General features: G+C 38.2%; 1 protein-coding gene across 1 annotated transcript; it reads left to right on the top strand.

The window, feature by feature from the left end:
* The first annotated feature begins 409 nt into the window (after positions 1-409).
* On the top strand, positions 410-26988 carry syncripl (synaptotagmin binding, cytoplasmic RNA interacting protein, like). The gene is made up of 12 exons (XM_056241898.1): positions 410-558; positions 4027-4191; positions 11299-11417; positions 14013-14120; positions 14232-14345; positions 16873-17049; positions 17602-17737; positions 20957-21162; positions 22811-22960; positions 23039-23160; positions 24213-24567; positions 26791-26988. Exons 2-12 carry the CDS (start codon positions 4038-4040, stop codon positions 26827-26829), a joined length of 1680 nt encoding a protein of 559 aa, XP_056097873.1. The 5' UTR covers positions 410-558; positions 4027-4037; the 3' UTR covers positions 26830-26988.

Below are 26988 nucleotides of genomic sequence, written 5' to 3'. Positions count from 1 at the left end.
AAAAACACATTTCCATCATACAGTTTAGTTTTCTATTAATAATAAAGGTTTTTACATCTTTCCAAAATAATCTTGAGTAAATAAATACAGTGAGTGAAAAAAACAGATGCCCAATTGTGTCTTTTTCTAGTACACAAAATTCTTTCCAAAACATGCTTAGCACGGTCAATTCTGTGAAGTATTTTGTAAGACACTTTTGTTATTGATACAAAACTTATTTCCATGCTTTAACCCAAGATATCACCAAATAAAGAAGACCAAAAGAATCTTGCTGCAGGAAAAGACACCGAACAGAGCAACTCGCTGTATGTACTTCGCAGTGCGCAGTGAGTAGTGAGTCAGTGTGTGTAATGTGACCCTCCAATGGCTGTGTGAGAAACCCCGTACAACCGGAAGCGGAAAAAAACTCCCGCGGCATGAGTTTCGCCGCCATTTTGCATCAGACCTATTGAAAAGAGTGAGATATCAGCAGACACGGCGGGATCTGGCCACTCTATCCTCTTTCAGTACATTTCTCTCTGGATTTATCCCAACATAATCCAAGATATTAACTGACAGGTATGAGAACGCTCTCTTCAGATTTCATAAACGCGGTGAAGTGATGCTTTGGCTTTCCGTAGCGAGTAGAGAGTGATCGCACCGGCACGCGCGCGGCTCAACTCATCACATATCAGACGAGCGGCATTCGTACACATTTTATGCATAATTCACGGACTGTTGTTTGCTTTCTGTGCACGTAAAAGTAGTGTGGTAAAGTCATGATGTGGTTGCTGGTCAAACACGATGTCGCCCCCCCTCCCTTCCCCTAACAAACACACACGTTGTCAAATAAACACATCTAACACGTCCAGACATGACTAAAGTTTGTTGTGAATTTGTTTTGTTCTTTTGTCTTTAAAGAAAAACAACAACGTGTGATTTCTGATTGAAATACTTAGTGGTGGTGCTGAAACAGGCTTTATCAGAGTGTCCACGTAGCGAGTGTGTGTTGTGGCCTAGCGAGTGTGTTCTTGTCATCACTGACACAACAAAGAGACACGGCCCGATGAGAATACATGACATTTACTCATTTTATCCACCACGACTTGTGTTTGAAGTTGAATTTAAACGGTTTGAGTCTGTCGCTTATCATATAAACAAACGTAATCAATCACGTTATTTAATGAAGTAATGAATTGTCAACGTTAATGTGTCATAGGTTTGTAAACTGCAGTGATATCGTGACTGAAGTGACCGTTTTCTCGGTAAACGTCATGTGCTCGTGCTCGTGAAGCGGGAGTTATTCGGAACACGTGGAAGTCTGAGTGATGAAATATTCAGACAAGGGCGTTCTTTAAAGTACTATTGTAATTATAATATACTAAAATATAATAGTAAATACGATTGGACATGATTGTGATTATTTTCGTCAACCCCGAATTTTCGGTACAGAATAGAGTTGCTGAATTCGGCAAAGAAAAATAAGGGACCGTATAAAAAGGGACACTCGAAATATTTCTACTGTACCACATGGTGGATGTCATATCGGTGTACTAAACTTAAGCATTTTTGCCTGAATGAAATGCTAAAATGAATCTCAGACATTAACACATTTTTGTTTAAAGTCCCCATGAAATCAAACGCGACTATTTTTTAGTTTTTTATTGAATATTTCAGTATTTATTCATGCATCATTATTGTTTTAAATTAATATTTTTTGTAATCTTGAATCAGAATACCTTCCCCTCCCTCTTGCAGCGACATCTCTTCTCTAATGACGAGGGCGGGGCAACCTGTCACTCACATGAGATCAGCCAATAGCAAACCACACCCATCCAATCATTTCCCAACGGACAAAATCAAGCCACGCCCCACTTTTTTATTTCACTCAGATATGTCACAATATGATAGAAAATACGATCGCAGACGATGGCAACTTTAAATTGTGCATAAATAATTACTGCATGCATTCTCACAGTTGACATACTTTACAGCATGTGCTTATCAAAGCTGTTACTGCATTTTAAAAGTAACATGTAAATATACATGCAAGTGTTCTGCCATTTTTTGGCCATATTGATAAATAAATATGAAATGCTGTGAGTCGATGCCTCATGCAGCCTCAATATCTCAATATGGCAAAAAAAAATAAACTGCTATATATCAGTGGCAATCGTTCATTACCATGATCTGAGACCATCCCTGTACCATAGTACTGCCGCTGTCTTCGCCTTGTTGGCATGATTCAGTATTTGGGCATTTTTCTGTTTTCTTTGATTTGCTAAAAGGGATGAGTAGCTTTTTGTCCTGGCAGCAGTTTGTAAGATTAAAATATCTAAAGTATGCGTGACGCGTGAGAACCAATGACCAATGAGATCTGTTTGAGCATCCGTACTTAGCATATTATATGTGCACATATTGACATTGATAGTCTTTGTTTGCAATGTCTGCCTTTGTAACAGATGTTTACATTAATGTGTTTATATAATGTCTATAAACACAATTACTGTAGTAATTGTTAAATTGTTGGATATATTATAGTGATAGATGCTGCTTTTTTACATTTGAGCCATTGCAAAAGTTTGCTTACACAGCCTAATATATGTGTGTGTACTGTTTTTAATTATTCTGTGTATATAAATACACACATGCATAAAATAAATGATATGTAAAATATATATACAGTACCGGTATACACATGCACATATTTCTAAAATGTATGTATGCGTGCGTGTGTGTATTTATGCGAAATATCACATGACAACACAAACTTTTAATTTACAATTTTGGATGCGATTAATCGTTGCACAGCCCTACAACTAATAACAATATAACGCACTAATAAGGATTGATGAACTGTTGGGTTAATGAATGTTAATCACGTTGTCAGCGTTCGCTCGAACTGATTTGCTGAAATCAAAACAGCGATGAGCGCCAGCCAATGAGATTGCCGTTTGCGCATTAGTCCCGCCCACTACCACCAGAGAAACCGCCATATCTTCTGCTTCTTCCTAAAAGCTGAATTATTCCAAATTAACTTTATTTTGACAGGAAAATACAGCAAAGAATATCGTTTACAATAGTACAGATCACTTGACGGAGAGCAAAACTCTCGAGCGAGTGAAATATATATCTATGCTAAACTTATACGTAGCCTCTAACACACACACACACACACACACACACACGCTGGTGAGTAAAATCCACGAATTTATTAGCCAATGGCTAATGATAGACATTATTCAGTCACTCAAGAGTGCAGATTTAGTCGCATATGTGCAATAAGACGTGAACGAGAACTGAATTTGCGATCACATGGTTGTTTTCCGCGGCTGCTTGTGCTTAATAACAGTAACACCGAGCACGTCCCGCTCTTTATATTCTCATTCATGCTTTCATCACTGAAGTGTCAACAGTGCTGTATATTTAAATACTGTGTGATATAGCAAAATCTCTAACGATAAACATTTTATATTGTGGTAACGATATACAGTCAAACCAACATATATTCCGACACGTCAACATTTCTCACATTATCACAGTCCATTCGCTATAGTTTAGAAAATGGTAATACAATATGACAAGAACTTGATAGTTGATGTTTCACTGGTTTTGTCCGTCCTTCTGTTAGACTCTCACACATGAATTATGTTGAATATCTGTCAGCTGTTCAATTTAACTACACAATTAGATAATACCAGTTTAGCTCAACCAGTGACCAAGCAATGCTTCATGTTGTTCAGTCTGTGTGTGAAAAGAGCATTAGCAATTACAGAAAACACATGATCAGCTCAAAGTGGAGGAGTCCTGTTTGGTCCCAAATGTTACTGTGTGAAGAATATTTGGGTATAATATGTCACAGTTGACTTTATTTTGCCCTCCTCACTTACATACATGAACTATAGTGTCTGAATAATTTCTGGTTTGACTGTATATCATCACACCGTCCAGCGCATCATTAAACTCCTCTTACAGTGAGTCTCCATCTGTTGAGATCACTGACCTTTGACCCAGTTCTGGATGAATTTGTCCCTTTCCTCCGCACAGGTCCCGGAGACATGGCCACGGAGCATATAAATGGGAACGGTACGGATGAGCCGGTGGAGTCGCCGGCTGCGGTGCCGGTGACCCACTCAGAGCACTTCCAGACGCTGCTGGACGCCGGCTTACCCAGGAAAGTGGCCGTCAAACTGGACGAGATCTACATCGCAGGTGAGCCGACGCTCTAGAGCCGCTTTCACACAGAGATCCCGGGAAATACACGGATAAAGTGACCCGGGTTCGTTTGATTTTGGTTCATTCACACTGCCAGTGATTTTCCCGCATCTGAGAGTGTGTTCACACACAACCCGTAAAAATCCCGTAAAGGCACGTGACATGTTGTGATATAACTTTTGTGATATTTTTTCCAAGTAACGTTCAAATCGAACACATTTCAATATCGTAGGTGTTCAACGAGTAGGGGAAAGCGGGGCACATTTATTCATATTTTAAGGTGACGTATTTACATTGTACTTACTCAAATAAGTACTGAGTAATATTAATTAACTACATGTACTTACTATAGAGTTATGGTTTGTTTAGGGTTAGTTATTAGTAATTATGCATAATTTACTGTTTGTTAAAGTAGGGGAGAGCGGGTCACAACATAACACTTTTACTTTCTCAGTTTGTGTAAATCCACTTACTTTTTTTAGTATTTATTTTTTCCCGTATTAATTTCACACGTCTAGTACAATTCGCCTTTGGTTAAGCCCCGCCCCCCTTAGTTACTGTTGCTACGTCCGACAAACAAACTTCATCTGGGCTTTGGTATCAACATGGCTTATGCTGTGACAGCTCTTCCTGCTGAAATTTTATCAAACTTTTATAAAGCAGCAAATAAAGTGTCCGATAGAAGTAGGCAAAAGGGGCTGATATATACGCTCTAAGGCTATATTCACGACATACAGGTGAAACGCAAGGAACAACAAGTTTATTAACGTTTAACCATATTTTTGATAAAACTACGACGGTAATAGCCTGCTGAGACCAAAAATATGAGACGCCTGTGTTAAAGTCAATGGAGTGCTGTGAAAAAGTGTCGGACCTCTGTGGGAGCTCGTTCTTGGCTGCGCTGTGATTGGTCAATCTACATTCTAGGGTGTGGCTTAGCCAAAGGCGAATTATGTGGTTTTGTTTCATTAATACAGTTTATACTTTTTCCTTGATTTACCCCGAAAGAATGGAAGTGAAGTGTGACAACATGCCCCATAGGTTGTAGGGGTGGCACGGTACATGAAAAAACACCCGAACCGTTCGGTTAGCTTGTCTCGGTTCGGAGCGTGTGTGCGTCTCACGGTTCGACGCATGCGCAATGTAGCCTCGTGCCCGTATGTGATCTCAGACGTGTGTTTCCTTTTCGCGCGAAATAAGACGTGTGGACATACATATGAGACGTGTTCGACTTGAACCGGCGCTGCACAGAGCGATCGGTGAATGACATCAAAGTACCGCGAGCGCGACGGCTCCGTGTGCTTTTCAATCACTCTCGCGCCGGTTCAAGTCGAACACGCCAGTAAAGGTGGAGTATGCAGTGCTGCAGGTCACGTCACGCGGAGAAGTGGCAAGTGGGAGAGATAAGGAAGGCTAACGGGATGCGCCAGCGTCGTATAAGTCCGGTGTGTGGGAACATTTTGGATTGAAAAAAAATGTATCCTCACTCTCAGGGAATAGAAGCATTGTTGATACTGTTTTTGTGTTGAGGTTGAACTTATGTTTCACTTTATGATTATGGCCTTTGCTATTGCTATAGCCTAATTATAGTAAATTATGTTTAATGTATTTTGACTTATTTAAAGAGTTTTAAGAGTTCTTCTCTACACTTAAGTTGGCAGTTTGATAAATGCAAGTTAATTTCAATCTTTGTGCTAAAAATGCACATAAGTTCCTGTAGAGATAGTGATACACATTCTCCTTTTTTGCCAAATAAACGAAAAGCATGTCATCAATATCTTCTCTCTTCCTGTATCAAAATCTCACCTAGCTTTTCGCGGAGATGGTCCCAATAATGTGCTTAAAGTCAAGTCAAATTCAGTTTGTGCATGATATAACATTTTTTTTTTATACTGTATCCTAAATTGTGGATAATTAAGCTATATATCATATGCTGAAGTACATTTCTGGAGTGTTAAAGATTAACCCTTGTGTTATGTTGCGGGTCAATTTGACCCGTTTCGATTTTCAAGTTGTTGGAAATACTGGTTAACCTTTGTTTTTTTTCTTGATATTTTGTGACTTTTTCTCATTTATCATGATGAACATGCATGCAAAGTTTCAACATGCTGATGTGTTTTGACATATACAAACAAAATTACTGTTACGTTGGTGATGTTCGCGGGTCAATTTGACCCTCATAGGCAGCCATTCAAAAGCAACTGTACAGACACAAAATAAAAACATTTATTTTCTGTTTGTCAGGGCACTTCAACTCCAGTTCTAACGTGCAAGTGCATCTAAAAGTGCTCTAACCCTAACCAAACACACTTGAAAAAGATAAAATTACAGTGTTCAGAAATATTTGCAAATTACAGATGAAAATCTTTGTCAGACACAGATAGTAAAATAAGCTCTCATTTCAATATTCAAAATATCTAAAATACCTAGCTTTTAACCAAAACTTTAATGTAGGATTTTCAAAGGCAGCTTCACAGAGCCAAAAAATAAATAAAAAACATTTATTTGATGTATGTTTTTGTTATGTTTGGTTTCTCACTTCCCAGTGAGTGAATAATGAAACTAGGAAAATAGGTCTTAGGAAACTAGGGAAAGTTAACTTAGGAAAATGAAAAAAATACATTATTCAGCAATTTTTTTTGTTCAGTTACGATGTTCAAAGCATAAAATGTAAAAAAAAAAGTAAAAAAAAAAAGTAAAACAAAATATATGCAAAAAAATCAGTATACTGTTTATTTTCCAATTTTGTCAAAACAAAACTGTTTTAAAAAATGTTTTAAAAACATTTTCATACATTATATTTTCAGATATAATGTTTTTGTAATGTTTGACAAATGTTGATATTAAAAGTTTATAGTTTGTATCTAAATCTTTGTTGTTTTTCATAGTGTGATTTTTGAGGAATTGTATTGAATCCAATTAGGGTCAATTTGACCCGGTCCATAAGGGGTGTACACTAGGGCTGGGCGATATGTAAAAAATATTTTATCGATAATCGCCTTAAAAAATATCGCGATATCCGATTATATCGTCTACCCAAGCCCCGCCCCCTATGCGCCCCGCTGGAGACAACACATATGGAATACACGTTAACACAAGTCATGTTGAGTTTGGCTGCACTTTATCTAATGATAGCCTGCGATTTAGTTGGTTTAATTTAATGATTGAAACGTTAAAGGTTTTACTTTGGTTAGTTTGAGCTTAAACGAGCATAAAACATTAGCTTTGCTTGTTATGTTAGTGTTGCTAATAATTTCCTCACTGTTCTTATTGCATCTGTGTTTGAAACGAATTTCGTTTCGCGAGGAGAAATGTTAAATAGGCCTACAACTGAACAGAACAGAACACAATTTGGTGATTGTAAGAATGCTGAATGCATGTTTATGTTATAGCTATACGGTCATCTCAGAATAAACCCGACGGGTGATCAGGATCAGGTCTTCATCAGCCTGAAGGGGGTTATGTGTCTTGTCTTGTCTATTTGTTTTTCATAAGGTCCGATTTTCTCCCTTTTTTGGGCGGTAGCCTATCGCCTGATTTAATAATAAGTTTTAATAATAATAATGTGTAGCGCTGTTTTTAAACTTGTATTTTCAAACTATAATATATTTGTTATTTGTCTAAAATTAGGAATTAAAAACGAATTGTCGTTCTGAATGAGCAAAAACGTTTTTTTCCCCTCCTTTTTGGTTTTAGTTCCAAGTTCACCTTAAGCCGTTTAAGAAATAAAAATGACTGCTTTATTTATTTAGAAACAGAAGTCATTAAAAATTATATTTGGGGATTTTTTTTGTTTGTTTTGTTTATTTATTCATTTATTTAATCTAAAGCAAAGTAGGCCTAACGCTCCCAATATAGCTATACGGAGCTGCCAACATTGCTCCGAACGCGTGCATGAGATAGCCTATTCAAACGCAATTTCTTCATCCGTTTGCAATATAACGACATTTTTATTTTTATTTTAATTACAATGGTCCCGTTTGTGCTTTTTGATTAGGCCTATTTATTATGTGCAACATTTAAATTAATATTCAGAAACGGGTAAAGTTAGCCTACTTCTACCATTTGTTTTTCTGATGAACTTTTATCAGCCTGCAAACCAAAATAAAATAGGCCTAGGCTACTTGATTATATGAAGAAAAATGTTTAACAAAATTACGAAAGTAAGGACAAATGATGTTTGACAACGCATCTCAAGGTCGCACAGACTCATGTTGCAGTTGGAGCAGTCAGCGCCGAACAACAGGCAAATAAAATATTAAGCTAATTAAAGTTACAAAAGTTCAGTGAGTGATTTTCTTTTTCTTTTGTTCTTTGATCAACATTAATGGTGGCAGCGAGTATAGGCTGTCAGTGGACTGATTCAACGGACATATCCTGTTTTACTTTCTCAACCGTTAAGACAAAACCGGCTGTGTTTAGGCTACAGGGATATTTGAACTTGAAAAGATGTGTAGCCTACCTACTGAAGTCTTTCCACGGTTGAAACAATAATTCTTCTGATGTTTATTCATGTTTATTTGATGCTATAAATTAACTAGAAGTATAATTGTGAGATATAATTCTGTGTATTTGTCCGTGCACTAGGCTATGTGAGAGGCGGCTCTTTGCGCTGTTTGCGTGAGTGCGCAGCTCAGAAAACAGCGTGCATGCAGACGTGTTCTCTTTCGTCTTGCGCTTTAAGAATGCTATCAAGAATCGATTTTCTATTCTTAATCCTACTAACTAGCCTATAACAAAAATATTTCATTCATGTTATTGCATGATGATGTGAATAAATATGTTTAACTATAGGGCTATGTGAAATATAAGCCTATGTCATTTTTTGATATGGACGATTATCGTCTGGAAACAGACTGTTAAATCGACATCGCGATACTTGCGAGACATCGTCGATATACGATAATATCGTCATATCGCCCAGCCCTAGTGTACACAGAAATCGAACAGAACACAAGGGTTAAAAAAAAAATAACAACAAGAACCGTACAGAACCGAAAACCGTGACCCTAAAACCGTGATACAAACCGAACCGTGGGTTTTGTGAACCGTGCCACCCCTAATAGCTTGTGCATTTTTTCTCTCATGATTCGATTATAAACTAGCGCATTACGTTATGTTTCACTAGCTAGCGGACAATCCCGGCTTCAGCGTCATCATTACGACACGGCATTAATTAGGGCTTTTGTTCACACCGCGCGCGCTCCGGGACCGAACACGGCTATGTTACTCGGTCCCCAATCCGGCATCGATCCCGGGTCGTGTTTGCGCTCACACAGGAGGCGTTCTGGCATTCCCCGGGATCAACGCGCTGTGTGAAAGGGGCTTAGGAGTGCATGATCCAGGGTTCCCACGGGTCCTTGAAATCCTTGAGTTTGTGAATCAGGAGGGAAAAAAATCAAGGCCTTGGAAAGTTTTTGAAAATAATTAAACACACACAGAGACAGGTCCTTGAAAGTGCTTGAGTTATATTATCCCGGTCCGCTAATGTGTTATTTCGCCAACACTGCGTGGCCTATGCAAGTGTTTATAAAGTGTTCCCACAAGTTTACTATTACTGTAATATTAAAAATGTTTCATATTTTTTTCCCCCAAAACATTGATGCATTATTATATATTAATAACTAGCAGGGCTCGACATTAAGCCTTGTCATGTGCTTGTCCTCCGCAAAATTAATTCGGTCATTCGCTTGTCCAAGTAAAAGAGTTGGATTTTTGTATAATTATTACATATTTTTATTCCGAAGCAATATTCTCATCAAAAAATTGTGCGATTTATAATTCCACTAATGTTTAAGCGTGATTTCATGTTAATTGCGATTAATGGTACAGCCCTAATTTTTAAGTCTGGGCATTGACACAAAGTTTCTATTCATAAGTTTGCAAATTAGATTTGATTATCGATTCTTTTGGGATATACAGTGCATCATTTTTCTCAAGGAATTTTTGAACAAGTGTGTGTGTAGGCTATGTGTGCGAGTGAGTGAGTGTGTGTGTTTTCATCTGTGGTTCGGACTGTATCCTTTTCCTGAGAGTGCATTACTGTTACAATAATTTATGCAATCAATACATTGAAGCCCCTGTTTTGTCCTGTTGAATGTATGCAATGCCATTGTTGGCTGGTATTCGTACACACTCACCAAACGGCACCATTTATCGGTCAGCCTAGTATTGAAGGAACCAATGACCGTTTGAGTAGAGAAGTGTAACTATTAATATCAGCGTAACTGATGACTTCTAATTTAGCATCAACTGATTTGTACCTTTAAGGATTAGTAGTTCACTTTCAAATAAACATTTCCTGATAATTTACTCGCCCGCAAGTAATCCAAGATGTTCATGTCTTTCTTTCTTCAGTGGAAAAGAAATGAAGGTTTTTGAGGAACACACTCCAGGGTTTCTCCATATAGTGACTTCAATGGGATCCAACGGGTCGAAGGTCCAGATGTGAGTTTCAGTGCAGCTTCAAAGTCTCCACACGATCCAGCCGAGGAATAAGAGTCTGATCTAGACAAACCAGCGGACATTTATAACAAAATACACATTTATATACTTTTAACCACTAATGCTGGTCTTGCACCACTACGTAAAGACATTAAGCATCTGACACAAATACATATAAATATGTGTCATTCAACATACAATAACTTTGAACGGTACTTCCGCCTACGTCCCGCTTGACCTTTCAACATGATGAAAGGTCATTACGTGATGACGTAATGTGTGTCGCATCACAGCTCGTGCAAGACCAGCATTAGTGGTTAAAAGTACATAAATGTTTATTTTGTTATAAATGTCCGCTGGTTTGTCTAGATCAGACTCTTATTCCTCGGCTGGATCGTGTGGAGACTTTGAAGCTGCACTGAAACTCACATCTGGACCTTCGACCCGTTGGACCCCATTGAAGTCACTATATGGAGAAAATCCTGGAGTGTGTTCCTCAAAAACCTTCATTTCTTTTCCACTGAAGAAAGAAAGACATGAACATCTTGGATGACGTGCGAGAGAGTAAATCATCAGGAAATGTTCATTTGAAAGTGAACTAATCCTTTAAGTGAAATGTATTGAGGTATTGCAGTGGATTAAGTGTGTGTTTTTGTGCAGGGCTCGTGTCTCACAGCGATCTCGACGACCGAGCGATCGAAGCTCTGAAAGAGTTCAATGAAGAAGGTGCGCTGCAAGTTCTCCTGCAGTTCAAAGACAGCGACCTGTCGCATGTTCAGGTACGTTTCAGAAAGCAAAACTAATGCAGTCGGGCATTTAATGTTCCCAGAACACTTTCATTTCACCGGGTTCCTTAGCAGTGGAGTACTGGCAACCATGATGCAATAATGACGCGAATCTGGGGATGCCCTTTATACAGGCGAAACGCGAAAAATTAGAATATCGTGCAAAAGTTAATTTATTTCAACCTAAAAGGTGAAACTAATATATTATATAGACTCATTACATGCAAAGTGAGAGATTTCAAGCCTTTATTTGTTATAATTTTGATGATTATGGCTAACAGCTTATGAAAACACCAAATTCAAAATTAGAATATTGTGAAAAGGTTTTCATAAGCTGTAATCCATAATCATCAAAATTATAACAACTAAAGGCTTGAAATATCTCAGTTTGCATGTAATGAGTCTATATAATATATTAGTTTCACCTTTTAAGTTGAAATAAATTAACTTTTGCACAATATTCTAATTTTTCGAGTTTCGCCTGTATACTCTAGATACCGCTCGGTTAATAATAATGGGGCGGAGCTATCCGTAAACGGCACTTCACCACATTACCAATAAATTAAAGATAGTTAGGGGTTTTAATGTTTTGTGAAGTTTTGTGCACACTTCAGCTGAACACATCATCGAGTAAGAGATCGATTCCTGGGATTGAAGAATCGATATTGGCTCATCAAAATCAGAATTGATCAAAATCGAGAAATTTATATTTTCAACCCATCAAATGTACAATAACACCACATAGTCTTCACTGTATAAATTAAAGGCAACACTTTATTTTACAGTGTCCTTGTTACATATGTTACATGTACTTACCGTAGTAATAACAGTAAAGTATGCATAATCACATGCAACTAACCCTCAAGCAAACCCTAACCCTATAGTAAGTACATGTAGTTAATTAATATTACTCAGTACTTAAATATATAATTACACTGTAACAGTGACACCTTTAAATAAAGTGTGACCCAATATAGATTAATCCATGTTAAGTCTGCATAAGTTATTCAGTCGAGAGCAGTGATGGATTTTCAGTTTTTAATCTAATGCACGGATCTAATATACTGACACACACCTGATGTTCACCCAACTGTTTACGTTCACTTAAAGCAGAACAGACTTTGTTTACAACCGTGTTAACGAATAATTTTCGTTATTATTTTCGTCAACGCCATTTTTTCCACAGGCGAAAACGAGACGATAACTAAATAAAATCCAGTTTTGAATGACAAAAACTATGACGAAAATCTATTGACATTTTCATTAACGGATAAAAACTAGATGAAAAACGGGAGGTTGGGATGATTTGGGAAGAGATCCAGTCAGAACTGATGCCCTGCGTTTGTGGTAGATGCGCACATTTGAATCATAACGCGTTGATCTATCCGGCGGACATGAGTTAGCATGCGCTTGATAAAAGTAGCTAAATCTGTGTCTGTGTTGCTTGTTCAAACTTTGAAAAATCATTCATATTTATCCACCTTATTCCTGACAAGCTTACTGCGTTTTGAATTATGGGCGGCACTTCCGGTTTGGGGAACTTCCATTCAAAAAGACTGAAACGAATCATTTCAAATCATAAGGTTGCCCTACAAATAAAGCTGATCCGTCAGTTTGACTTAACTAGCAATCAGTTTTCTTTCATGTTTTATCTAAGAATAACATGAGAATACCGTAACACTTGGTATTTTAACGTGACATGTTATAACAAGAATATCCATAGTAAGAGCTCTGCATTCTTTTCCTCATCATTATTTTCTTTTTTCCTTTTGAATTCCGCTGTAATAGTATGACAAAGGTCAACACATACTGCACATTTGTGGTCTGTTCTCCCGATTTAATTTACGATGTATACCATTAATAATTCACTGGAATCCTCTCCAAATCCTCACGTCTCTTTCCAGGTTTGGTTTCACATGTAAATACAATTTATTATCTGTCAAAATGACTGAAATCACTTTAAAATAGTATCACGTAATGCTGAAGTAAAACACTTTTTTTATTAAGGCAACGTTACATAATACAGATTACCACAGTGATATTTAACCGACTGATTTAGCTGTGGAAAGATGCTTTTGAGATTATTCATGGTCTGTTGAAAGTTAGCTTGTTGATGCTTTTACACTTTTAAATGTCCTTTTAATGTTCAATGGTTGAAGGGTGAGTAGAATAATGTAATGTCATCGTAAAAGGTTTAAAAATCTATTATTGCGTCCATAGAGCTTAGTCTTTCACTGATGGTTTACATCTTAACGGAAGTTACACCCATAATTCGCGCAAAGCGTCATGGGGCGTAGGAATACTGTGGATAGGTTAATAGATATATTCTCTGGAAGTATAAATAGGAGAAATTAATGCATTACAATTGAACTAAACCCATTATATTTTAGTTGACTAAATTACTGTAGATTTAGTCGACTAAAATCTTATTGTATTCCGTCGACTGAAACTAAAACAATTCAGATGACTAAAATATGACCAAAACTAAATGGCATTTTAGACTAAAACTAAATTAATATTCCCCGACTCCCATGCACTTGTAGGCACACAAACACACTCCTGCTCACCTATTGCTCATGTTTTGAACAGAATAAAAGTGCGTTCCTCTGTGGCGTGATGAAGACATACAGGCAGAGGGAGAAACAGGGGACCAAAGTGTCAGACTCCACTAAAGGACCCGACGAGGCCAAAATCAAGGCAAGTTTACTCAGCCCATCGATCGCTTGTTCATTGATCTTCCTCTTTCTGCTGGAACAGTGACTTCAGGACCGGTCTCACGCTCGAGTGTGTTGTTTGCTTCCTCTGCAGGCTTTGCTGGAGAGAACCGGCTACACGCTTGATGTGACGACAGGCCAGCGCAAGTACGGGGGTCCTCCGCCCGGGTCGACCCATGCCGGGGTCCAGCCCACCGTCGGCACCGAGGTCAGTGCTCTCGTAGTCCAGAAACGGTTTACACCTGGCCACTTCATGCGCTTCTCAGAGCGGATTCATCCAATCGACTCCCCTTTACACCTGGGGCCGGTTTCACCAAGACAGACTTTGACTATGGCTTAGATATAGTAGATAGTCAGACTTCAGATAGACGTCTAAATCAGACCGTTGCACAAAGCACTGGAGACTCTGACTATCTTAAGTAGGACTACACTGCAATGCATTCTGGGTAAAATAAGACACTTTTCAAAACAAAAAAACATGGCGGATGGAGTAAGCGCATTCAACCGCTCGGCGCAGTTTACCCCAGCGGGAGATATGTGTGTGTTGGAGGAGTGTAACAGTTACAAGGACATTTTACTGGGGAAATTTAGCGGAGAATGTAGAAACAAGAAGACATGTTTAATTTGGACAAAGATTAACAGTTAACAGCGTTAATCCGAGCGTTGAGCGGAGCGTTAAAGACGTACAGATAAGATACAAAAACACGGTACAAGATGCCAAAAAAATTAATATTTAAGAGGAAATATCCAAACAGGAGGAGGACCCCAAGAGAAACTTAAAGACACTGAAAGGGTGAATATATATGGTGGACTGTTTGTAATGTAACTGATTGTTACTGTTGGTTCCCAAGGTAACAGAGTCTCAGACCTAAGTTAGCCTGGGGGTGTCTAATTCTTTTGGTCTAAATTAAGTCAGCCTTTATTTTTGTGAAACAGTCTAACTTCCATTAGACTAGTCTATGAGCAAATTTTAGACTTGTCTAACACTATAACACACGCCACGGTCTAAAATAGCTTTGTGAAACCGGGCCCTGGTAAGAGGGCGCCAGCAGGAGACTTTTATTTTGAAATCACGATGAACAACAGTTTGCATATTTAGGAACATATTGGTGTCCCCGTAGGTTTATAGATGATTTATGTTATAAATCTGGTGAAATGGCGCACATTGCGTTCTCGGATGAACGTTATAATAAATAAATGAGAACAGTTCATGTGCAGCAGCATTTACTGTGAACACACGTGACGTAATGTTAAACACACAGGGCATTATTTATTTAATTGAATCGTAGCCTTTGTGAATTCACAATAGCACTATGCTATAGTGTGGTTTTTAAATGGTTTAAATAAATAGTGCAGCCGTAGAAAACGGTCTACTAATGCAGTTCATGGATTCTTGTCCGTGGAATTGGACGCTTCTGGTATTTTGCCGGTTACTCGACACGGGTGAATTTCAATCGAGGATCTTTTAAAATCGAGTCCTCGAATTTATTCCAGAAATCATGCCAGCCCTAGTTGTAGAAGTAGTCATGCACAATCCCTCGAGTTTCTAAACTTCCCATTGCTAGGAAATCTGCTGTGAATGGTGTTTATTTCAGCAAGAGCAAATGTAGGGCTGGGTGTCGATTCAGATGTTTCGATTCGATTTCGATTCTCGATTCGATTTCGACACCCAGAACCCAACTCTATATTTCAAATGCATAGACAGGATTTTGATGCAAGATGAAAAATTGATGCTGAAAATTGGAGAAGCCAGATCCGTCGCATGCATTGATCAAACAGGATCAGGCTATTTTATGATGAAGATAAAACGCACATTAAATCTCACAGCATTATCTGTATCATGGAGGCTCAAGCCTATGAACTGCTAATACTTGCTTTGGGTGATAGATAAATAAATATGGGAAAAAATCGATTCGTGGCGTTTGACAATTGATTTTGAATCAACCACATTTTAACCCTCATTTGGTGTTCAAAACCCTACAACACCTGTGGTCTTGGCTTATAAATCACTCATTATACCATATTTTCACCCAATCTTGGATTCAATCTTTTTGTCAACTTGTTCTCTTTCAATTAGGACTGGTTTTATATTTCTATTTGCATCTGATTAATCGTGGGCCTCATTTATCTAAGAGTAGGCATCTCATTTTATTTGTAAAAAAAACAAACATTATTTTTGAATAATTTTGGAAATATTAAATAAAATATTTTAAAAAGTCGGCAGTGTTGATCAGACTAGTCTACTTTAATGTTTCATCAGGAAGTTTTTTTTTGAAAAACTTTTATTTTGTAAAAAATGGCACATAGTCACACTTGTGGTCTTCCCAGGTCAAAATGACCGGCCTATAAAAAATAGCTTATAAATCACTCATTATACCATATTTTCACCCAATCTTGGATTCAATCTTTTTGTCAACTTGTTCTCTTTCAATTAGGACTGGTTTTATATTTAATTTTCAAACGGTTTAATTGTAGGAGTCATTTATCCGAGCTTATGCACTTCAGTTTTTGAGTGAAAAATGCATTATTTGTTAATAATTTTGGCAATATTGAGTAAAATATGAAAAAAAATTGCACCGTTGATCACACTTGTCTACTTTAAACAACGATTAATCAAAAAATTAAAAATTCTGCCCAGCCCGAACCAACTGACGGAGCGCTTCTGTACCATCTATTACCATGTATTATGTTTTCAATCTTTTTATGATGGCTAATGTCTCTTCAAATGTTCACAGATTTTTGTGGGAAAGATCCCGCGGGATCTGTTTGAAGATGAGCTGGTGCCCCTGTTCGAGAAAGCGGGGCCGATCTGGGACCTGCGCCTGATGATGGACCCGCTCAGCGGCCTGAACCGCGGATACGCCTTCGTCACCTTCTGCACTAAAGAGGCGGCGCAAGAAGCCGTCAAGCTAGTGAGTGACTGTCTTTACCACCATACTGAACTCACCATACGATATTATTGCGATACTCCAAGACATATGATAGAAGGTTAACAAAAAATGAACTGTTGATTGAAATGCTAAATTTGGTGTTGCATTGTGTGTGTAAATGAATAGTCTTGGGCTTGGACTTGGTGCTGGAAACCCAAAGCACAGGACAACAGAGACACCAGAATAACAATATTCATGATTCTGAAGCTGAAAACTGAATTATTGTAGATGAATATGCTTGATCTCTGTCACTGGCTAGATATATTTAAAATAATGTAGGCCACTTTTTACTGGTAACATCAGACATCTGGCATTATCAGGACCCACACATATTCCCCCACTGCATTATTATACATTATATATATTAGTTTAATGTAGTACTGACACTAAAACTTTTTTCTCACACAGTAATTTGTATTTTGGGTGGACTATACACGATACATATTGTTTCATTTTTGTATTGCGATATACTGTTCCACCCCTAGTCTTCACTGTGGGCTCTAGTCTGGATTCTGATTGTAATATTTCTTGCAGTGTAACAACAACGAAATTCGCCCTGGTAAACACATCGGCGTATGCATCTCCGTTGCCAATAACCGTCTTTTTGTGGGATCCATCCCTAAGAGCAAAACTAAGGACCAGATCGTGGAGGAGTTTGCCAAAGTTACTGGTAAGTTTTAGTGTTAACTAACATTAGAGATTGACTGACATGTCGGTTTTACACATTATCAGGACAATCTGGAACACTTTACTATAAGGTTCATTAATTAACTATGTCGTCCCAAGCCCGTAAGACCTCCGTTCATCTTCGGGACACAGTTTAAGATATTTTAGATTTAGTCCGAGAGCTTTCTGTCCCTCCATTGTAAATGTGTGTACGGTATACTGTCCTTGTCCAGAAAGGAAATAAAGACATCATCAAAGTAGTCCATGTGACATCAGTGGGTTAGTTAGAATGTGTTGAAGCATCGAAAATACATTTTGGTCCAAAAATAACAAAAACTAGGACTTTATTCAGCATTGTATTGTCTTCCGGTTCTGTTGTGGATCATTAATGACATCATTTTCATTTTTAGGTGAACTAGCCCTTTAACATGAACTAAGAATGAACAATACTTCTACAGCATTTATTAATCTTAGTTAATATTAGTTTCAACATTTACTAATGCATTATTAAAGTCAAAGGTTGTATTCGTTAACATTAGTTAATGCACTGTGAACTAACATGAGCAAACAATGAACCGCTGTATTTTTATCAGCTAACGTTAACAAAGATCAATAAATACTGTAACACATGTATTGCTCATGGTTAGTTCATGTTAGTTAATACACTAACTAATGAACCTTATTGTACCGGAAAATCAACACTGATGGTTTGTAATATTTTTTGTATTTGCACTGGAGGGTTCTAGCCAGGGCCGGATTAAGAGTTCAGAGGCCCCTGGGCACAATGTCTTGTAGCCCCCCCCCCCCCCCCCCTTAGGGCCAAATGTATATTTTGTCCAAGGACATCTTTTTAGTTATGAGAGTCTCAGTCTACATTACATTATCAATGGTATTTTAGGATGCCAAACAATTATTATAATAATGTAATAATGATTTATATAATAATTCCTATGACGTAAAATCCATAATATAGCCTATAAATGTACTATAAATGAAAATGAATATTTCAAAAGTATATTTTAGTCTACATTACACTATAATACAGGAAAATTTAAATACTTTTGTCCGAATTTCTTCACTTGCAAGAAATAAACTCTTGAGCTTTTATTTAGGAGAAAACACCAGATAACCATGCTGATCGCGTGAGCAAAGTGCACACTTTTCTTTAAATCACCCAGCACAAACAGGATGCCTAATCTTAAAGTCTTGTGCTGTTTTATAAAGGCACAAAGCCATATCATGGTTTCGATTTTAGTTCGTTGGCCAAATATAACGCTAGAGACCTTTATGTTAGGTTATACATTTTACATCTTTACATATGTGTTGGGAAAAGGGAGAAGAGAGAGTTCGGCAAAAGGCGGGTTCGAACTCATCAAAAGCTGCTTTCAAGCACTTCACGCGTTACGACCTACGCCACTGTAGCTATTCCGTGATGGGCGTCTTTTTGCTAAAAAGACAGGCACTTAGTGCAAATATACGCTCCGTTATCTAAAATATTTTTTTTCTTCCCCTCGCTTTGGCCAAAAGTGCGAACTTGCAATGAATACATTTTATCAGACCGGCCCTCGCAGCCTCGAAACACTACCGGCCCACCGGGGAAACTCCCGACTCTCCCGATTGCCACTCCGCCCCTGGTGCCCAGGGCCCCTTAGATGTCGTGGGCCCCTGGGCAAGTGCCCAGTTGCCCTAATGGTTAATCCGGCCCTGGTTCTAGCAACAATGTTACGAAGTCCAGGAGGGAAAGTGCTTAGCTTTCATCTTAATTCCTTTACAATTCACTGTTGAATAACAAAGATGTCGCTTGTGCTTCATGCAGATCCCATCAGCCACTCTCTAGGGTGGTCCAGTTTGTTATTGTTATTTGTTATGTAGATCTTAAGTTAATCATATTTTCGTGTTAATATCAATCATGTAAATGTGAAAAATGCCCGAGTTTTCGTTGTGCGCTCGTATTCTGTTCGAGTGCATGTACACAGTTTCCAAACTTTACTCTCTTCTAACAGAATAGAAATAGTTATGTGCAAAAGAAACGTGAGTGTGTCTAAAACACGAGCATGGTATAACATTCATATGAAAGCATGTGGATATATTAATATACACAATGCCGTTTAATTAAAAGACCAGATTGATTTTATTTTTATCCTTTTTTGTATTTCTCGCTTTGCTGTACATCATTTGTATATAGTTCACATGATAATAATAAAATGGTAATGAAGCATAGCTATTTTTGTCAAATTTATTTAATTTAATAATATGAAATTACTGGTAAATTCTAAAAAGATTCAGTTCTATTCACATTAAGTGGAAAGCTTTTGTTCATATTATTGTTTTTAAAAACCATTGGCTGATTAATAGGTTCTCAGACAGATTTAGCACTTTTAATTGTAAAAATTAATCAGTTTAAAATCAGCAAACCTCTAATATGCAACGCACGCATATCACATAGATAAAAGCAAAACTGGTTTGTGTTTTCATGTGGACTTTACGATCCATCTTTACATGGGTATGTGAACGCAAACACTGCTAGTGACTCAAGCTCAACTTTATGTTCTGTATGTGCATAACAGCGCAAGTATGTATTCCATAAAACGAAAAATTGTGTACATGCATGAGCGATCAGGCGAGTAAAAAAGGGAAAAAATCAAAGTGGTTTAAAATTTTATTTTTTATTTATTTATTTTATAAGGAACACCAGTTTTGTTTGTTGGACTGCACAATTTGTCTTCTATCTATATGACTATATAATAATACTAAATTAAAATATTAAACACAATACGTATTATTATTGTAATAAGCTTTACTATAAAAGTGTATTAAAAAACAATAGTGTTTTTTTTCTTCCTTATTTTCAAAAGTTAAAACAATCATAATGCTAATAAATCTAGAAAAACAGGGCATTAGCTGATGCTACTGGTGCATGTTTCATGCTTGTGTGTGTGTGTGTGTGTCCTGTTTATTGGCACAGACATGTGAAGGACGCTCCGTGTCCCTCTTGAACCCGAGGTTTGCCACTCAAACTGCAGCATGTCTGCGATGACTTGGTCAAGAATTCCCCCTGTGTGTTTGTGGAATTGTTTTAAAGCATGTTTGCGTCCTTAGAGTGTTTTTATTTATTTATTTTTATAGTGAACTGAAGAGTTGAGTATTGAAGTGTGATGGATTTGATTTGCCAAAACGAGCTTCAGTTTTCCAGGAACTAATTTCCCATCCTCAATCCCAACAGAGGGCTTGAACGACGTCATCTTATACCACCAGCCCGATGACAAGAAGAAGAACCGAGGCTTCTGCTTCCTGGAGTACGAGGACCATAAGACGGCGGCCCAGGCGCGGCGCAGGCTAATGAGCGGCAAAGTGAAGGTTTGGGGGAACGTGGTGACGGTGGAATGGGCCGATCCCATAGAAGACCCCGATCCCGAAGTCATGGCCAAGGTACGGTGTGTTTTAGTTCTGGGGCGATACACCCATCTCCCAATCCCATGCTATCACGATACTTGGGTATCGCCGATACGATATGTATTGTGATTTTTTTTTTTTTTTTAAGTATTGCAATTCGATATTGCAATATATTGCGATTTTTTTTTTTTTTTTTTTAACACTAAACCATTGGAAAAAGTTAAATCTCACACTTATACAGACCGAACATGATGTATAAGATGAGTCATATTTACAAAAACAAATCATCACATCTTTCAGAGTTTTATTTCAGAAGCATCACACAATACTACATCTCTTGAATAAATGATTCAATATCAAATACAATTTTTTAATCAGTCACCTAGTGGCGAAACAATGTAATCGATAAATGCGTTATTTTACGCACCAAGTTTCTATCAAAAGCTGATTTACTCTATTTTGATTGATATCGCAGACATCAGTGTTCATATTTGAACTTTAAACTTTTATCCCAGTCCTTCTATGATAAGTTGAACTATTGCGCCACAGAAATAATGAGACTATGAGGTTGAAAAGAGTGTTTGTGAAGCGGTTTCATGACGACTCTCTCCGGGTCAGCGCCAACACAGCTTTGAATGTTGCGATATGATTTTGTCAAAGTTTAATAGACAGATGAACTGGAAGATGGCGTGTGTGTTTGAATGGAGATCACAGTCTTTTAAAGATGAATCGTGCAGCTCTACTGTCTTATCTCTCTCTCAGTATATGTGTAGAGCGAGGGCTTTCAGTGCGTTCAGCCTCACGTCTCTTCCACACACACACACTTCGGATATTACGACACTCAACACACACACACACACACACACACACACACACACACACACACACACACACACACACACACACACACACTTGGGATATTACGACACTCAACACACACACACACACTTCATCCTCTGTTGGAACGAAAGAGGCTAACTTCTGTCAACCTCGTCTACAAGCAAGGACAACAATAAAGCAATTTCATTTGAATTAATATCGATTCTGGAATAAAAAATCGATTTTAGAATCGTATAAAAACAAAATTAATATCATGGTTAAAAATCATGATTTAGAACCTATCATGTCAGTTTTTACTTTATAATTCTCTCACATTCTTTTTAATGCATAATGCACTAATAAGTAAATATGAAGCATAGTTATAGTCATCAAGAACCCAGTAATGAATGCATAGCACCGGTTTCTCCATACTTGCGCTTTAAAATCTGCAGTCTTTCTCACAAGCCCAGGTAATACAGACACGACTGGAAAGTGATAAAGGCCGAAACTAGCAGGCTAATGACTAACGAAGTATACCATACCATAATTACTCAATAAATACACTTTTAAACAAGTCTTTGAATATTAAATTAATCAAACTTTGCATTACGTTAATGAGAATAACTGCGAATGAGAAATAATAAAACATGACTTTGGGCGCATTACAGCAATGAAAGTGAGTTTTTAATAATTTGAAGGGAATGTCTTTAATTATCATGTAAATGTTAGATTGGATGGTCTTAAATTGGCTTTTTCTTAATGCAGAATATTTGTAGTTTCCTGTGATTCCCTTGTTTCTCCTCAAGAGTCACGTCTCAGAGCCTGGCCTAATTATACTGACATCTATCTCGCTTGTATCGTTTAGGTCAAAGTCCTTTTTGTAAGAAACCTGGCAAGCACAGTAACGGAAGAGCATCTCGAGAAGACGTTCTGTCAGTTCGGCAAACTGGAAAGGGTTAAAAAGCTTAAAGACTACGCCTTCATCCACTTTGAGGAGAGAGACGGCGCTGTTAAGGTAAGCGTCTCTTCCTCTGCTTCGCTTTAGAGGCTGTTGGTGATTTATGCACAGGTTTTACCCAGTGTTTTTCCACAGGCTCTTGCTGAAATGCATGGGAAGGATTTGGAAGGGGAACAAATTGAAATCGTCTTTGCGAAGCCGCCTGATCAGAAGAGGAAAGAGCGAAAGGCCCAGAGACAAGCTGCTAAAACTCAAATGTAAGACTGTTTGTAGCCGTTCATAAGCGTTGTGTCGTAACTAACCTCCCCTGAACACACATGGAGAAACATGGCAGCTCAAGGTCTATAAATGACAGTGACTTTAAAGTATCAGAACAAAAGTCCATACGACTAAAGCCAGGGACACACAACAAGATGTATCGATATTCGATTAAAAAAAACGCTGCATATACTGTCATATTATTTTTTCTCTATTGAAAGTCTAGACCGTCAGAAATGCCTTCTAAAGAGATCACTTTATAATATGATAAAGCTTTTAAGCTATAAACGTTGATCAATGATTAAATGAGCGTTTTAATTAGTGAGTCATTGAATCATTCATTCAAACGCCCGATTTGTTATCGTTATCATTTATTAATGGGTAATTTAACTGAATCATTCAGTGACGACACACGGCTGAGTGTTTCTGTGAGAGCTGAAACGGAACAAAAACAATCAATATCGCATCTAAAATGTAAGTGACTTAATATTAACTACTTTTTTATTGAACTGTCGAATGAAATCAGGGTCTCGTTTTCAATCATGACGGTATTCAGGAAAACAGGACTTGTTGCGTAACTATCTATATGTTCTCTATATTCTCTATATCAGTGTTTCTGAACTCCTGAAACGCCTCCATTGTAGTCTTGAGTTTCTTCCGGGTCACAATATTCCTCATTTACATAATTAATACGCAGAATAAAGGGGCGGGGCCTGGTTGAGTTAGTTAGTAGTGTGTTAAACTGGTGGTTATGGTTAGAGCGGGACATTTCCCAAACACACTCGAAGCGCTCGACCAATCACAACACACTGATCCAGCCAACCAATCAGAGCACAGTGTGCTTACAGAAGGAGGGGCTTCATAGAGACAGGAAGTAAACAGAGCGTTACTGACAGACTGGGAAGAGAGGAGCCGCAACAATGGAGAATATGAGGAGAATAATCAACATTCAAGCAGGAAAACCCCCAAAACAACATCAAGACTTTGTAAAAGGGCATAATAGAAGACTGAATTATGTTTAGTTTGTAAACATGTGCATTTTTCCCCCCAGGTATGATGAATATTATTACTACGGCCCACCGCACATGCATGCCCCAACGAGAGTGAGAGGCCGAGGCGCTCGAGGTTATTCGTATCCTCATGACTATTACAGCTATGAAGATTATTACGATTACTATGGCTATGACTATCACAACTACCGAGGCGGATACGACGATCCCTACTACGGCTACGATGACTTTCAAGCTCACGTCAGAGGAAGAGGCAACAGAGGATCCCGCGGCCCCACACTGTCCCGAGGCCGGGGCTCGAGCGCCCCCCGAGGACGGGCCGGCTTCTCCCCGCGCCCGGGCCTGGGCTCCAGCCGAGCCCGAGGGTCCCGAGGAGTCCAGCAGAGATGTCGAGTGGTACGTGATGTGTGGGTGGAGCACTCCTGCAGTGTTGGCAGGAGGTTTTGAAACCCTGTAGGCTAGACTATCTTTTTTTTTAGTCTTTTTAAAGTAGACTTTATCATGGCAAAGGACGTAGTGATCAAAACACATGTTTTGGCGTTTGTTTTTGCTTCCCCTCCTTTTCATATTGCTTACATATGCAAGGCACCTTGTGGACGAAACGGACCAAAGGTTTGCACTTTCCTTTCATTTATGGAAATTTGACCTACAGCACTTGAGTACACTGGTTTGTGTTAGTCTGCTGCATATGCGCATCGTCTTCAAGTGCTCGAGTAATGAGGACTGGGCAGTATCGCTAAAACATCATTGTTCTTTGGCTTTTTTATATCTTTTTATTTTGCGCTAATTATGCAATTAAGCTAAACAAATTTGGCTGAAAATGAACTTTCGGTTTCAGCTGAAATGGTTTTAAAGGGTTGATGATATCGATTTGTCGTTCGTTTTGATGAGCACACCGTTTAAATGTTTATATTTCAACAAAATGGAGTAGAAACATAATTAAACCAAAAAGTTGTATAAAAAAAAACTGCCTTGTGAATGTTTTTTTTTTTTGAGTGTTTATTAAATAAACTTGATTAATTGATTGATTAAGTAACGTTATTTTTGGTTTTTCGGCTAAATCACTAGAATTTGCTCTGAAATGGCTTTGGCTGCTTTTCCTTAAGAACCATTTCAGCAAAGTAGCTTCTCCCAAAGCAAAAGTAAAACACTAAAAATCAAGTTAAAAACCAACCCTGCATGTTTTTACTTAAACAAATGGAAGAATCATCATGTAAATTAACCATTTAAACAAAAGCAAATCAAACTTACAAACTGTTGTTGCTACTGAAGTTTAAATCAGAGGCTTTTGAAACGCCTGTATTAACACACTCGTACGCTCAAAGACAAGGATGGTTGTTAAACTAGTCTAAAGATTGAGTCTTTATGAGCAAAATTCATTGCCAATATATTGTAAATAATCTTGCCTGTAATGCATCTTAAATGTAATGCTTTAATTGTAAGAGTAACAGGTCCTGCAACTGAGCTGAGCTGCGTTAGCACACGGTTCATATCAACACAGATATTGGCTTACACTTCATTTTATGGTGTCATTGTTACAGTGTAATTATACATTTAAGTACTGAGTAATATTAAGCAACTACATGTACTTACTATTAGGGCTGTCACTTTACATTCGAAAATCGATTGCACAATCGATCGGACCAACCAACACATGTGTCGAAAACGAAAATAGGGAATCGATTTTAACGGCTTTTTAACCAAAAATGTGTTTTAGGTGGACAGATCAATACAGCACACAGAACATGTGGGATGCTGGACAATAACAATGTCTTTTCTGTTCACCAAATGCTTTTTAATATTCGCTATTACTTCAATGCAAGTGAACAAGCGCGCCGTTATGTGTTGCGTAGTGACGTGTGTGTGTGTGTGTGTGTTCAAGTAAGCCAGAAATGCGCAGATTCTGCAATACGCTGTATTTAATATATCATGAGGATCACGAATTGCGTATTTGCGCTAAATCCGCTCAGATTTGTCTTACACGAACTTCCCCAGCAAAGTGAGTAAACACAGAAACACGCCAGATTGGCTCGTGATTTGACAGCGTTTCCCGCCAAAGTTCATTTGTACCCGCATTTGGCGGGTCGAGGTGTTAATCTCAATCCCTGAATGTTGCGCTCCTGTTTGTCATTGTGCTGAAACTTCACGCCAATAAATCATCAGGAATATTGCTGACTTGTGCGTCTCCAGCGCCCTCTTTACGCTCGTCCTAATGCCTGTTAGGTGTCCGTGGATTTGCCTATATTTGGTGTTGAAAATGGAAACGTCTTTAGATTTTACAATCGATTCAATGAACACTTACGACTCAAAAATCAAACAGGATTTACTCATAAAAGTGACAGCCCTACTGACTATAGGGTTAGGGTAGGATTAGGTTGAGGGTTAGTTGCATGTAATTATGCATGGTTGTACATGTAACATATGTAACAAGGACACTGTAAAATAAAGTGTATGTTCAGATAATGTTCCTTTTATAATGCTCCGGTAACTGTGTTTTTCCGAGAGTTTGGATAACCATCTCCTGTGCTTTAGTTGTGAAGGTCCTGCATGAACCGGACTAATCATATACCGTTCCTTGTGTTTGCATAAATAAAGCATGCGTGTCTTTTGTTCCACCAGGGAAAGGGGGTCGAGGCTGGTCCTGACCAGGTAGTATGAAGACTGACTTGTTGTATGGGGTTACACCGGATGCTACCAGTGTTCATAAGGTTAAAGCAAACTCAATGATATTCCAGCCTGTATTGAAGCATATCTCCAGTACTGCCACTCCCAACAAAAAATCCCCAACTTGCCGTTTTCACATTCGGAGCCCGTCTA

The sequence above is a fragment of the Rhinichthys klamathensis genome, unplaced genomic scaffold (genome assembly GCF_029890125.1).
Source record: "Rhinichthys klamathensis goyatoka isolate OS25496 unplaced genomic scaffold, OSU_Roscu_1.1 h1tg000682l_1, whole genome shotgun sequence".
NCBI lineage: Eukaryota > Metazoa > Chordata > Actinopteri > Cypriniformes > Leuciscidae > Rhinichthys > Rhinichthys klamathensis.
The sequence above is the reverse complement of the archived record's forward strand: the minus strand, read 5'-3'. Positions and strand labels throughout refer to the sequence as shown.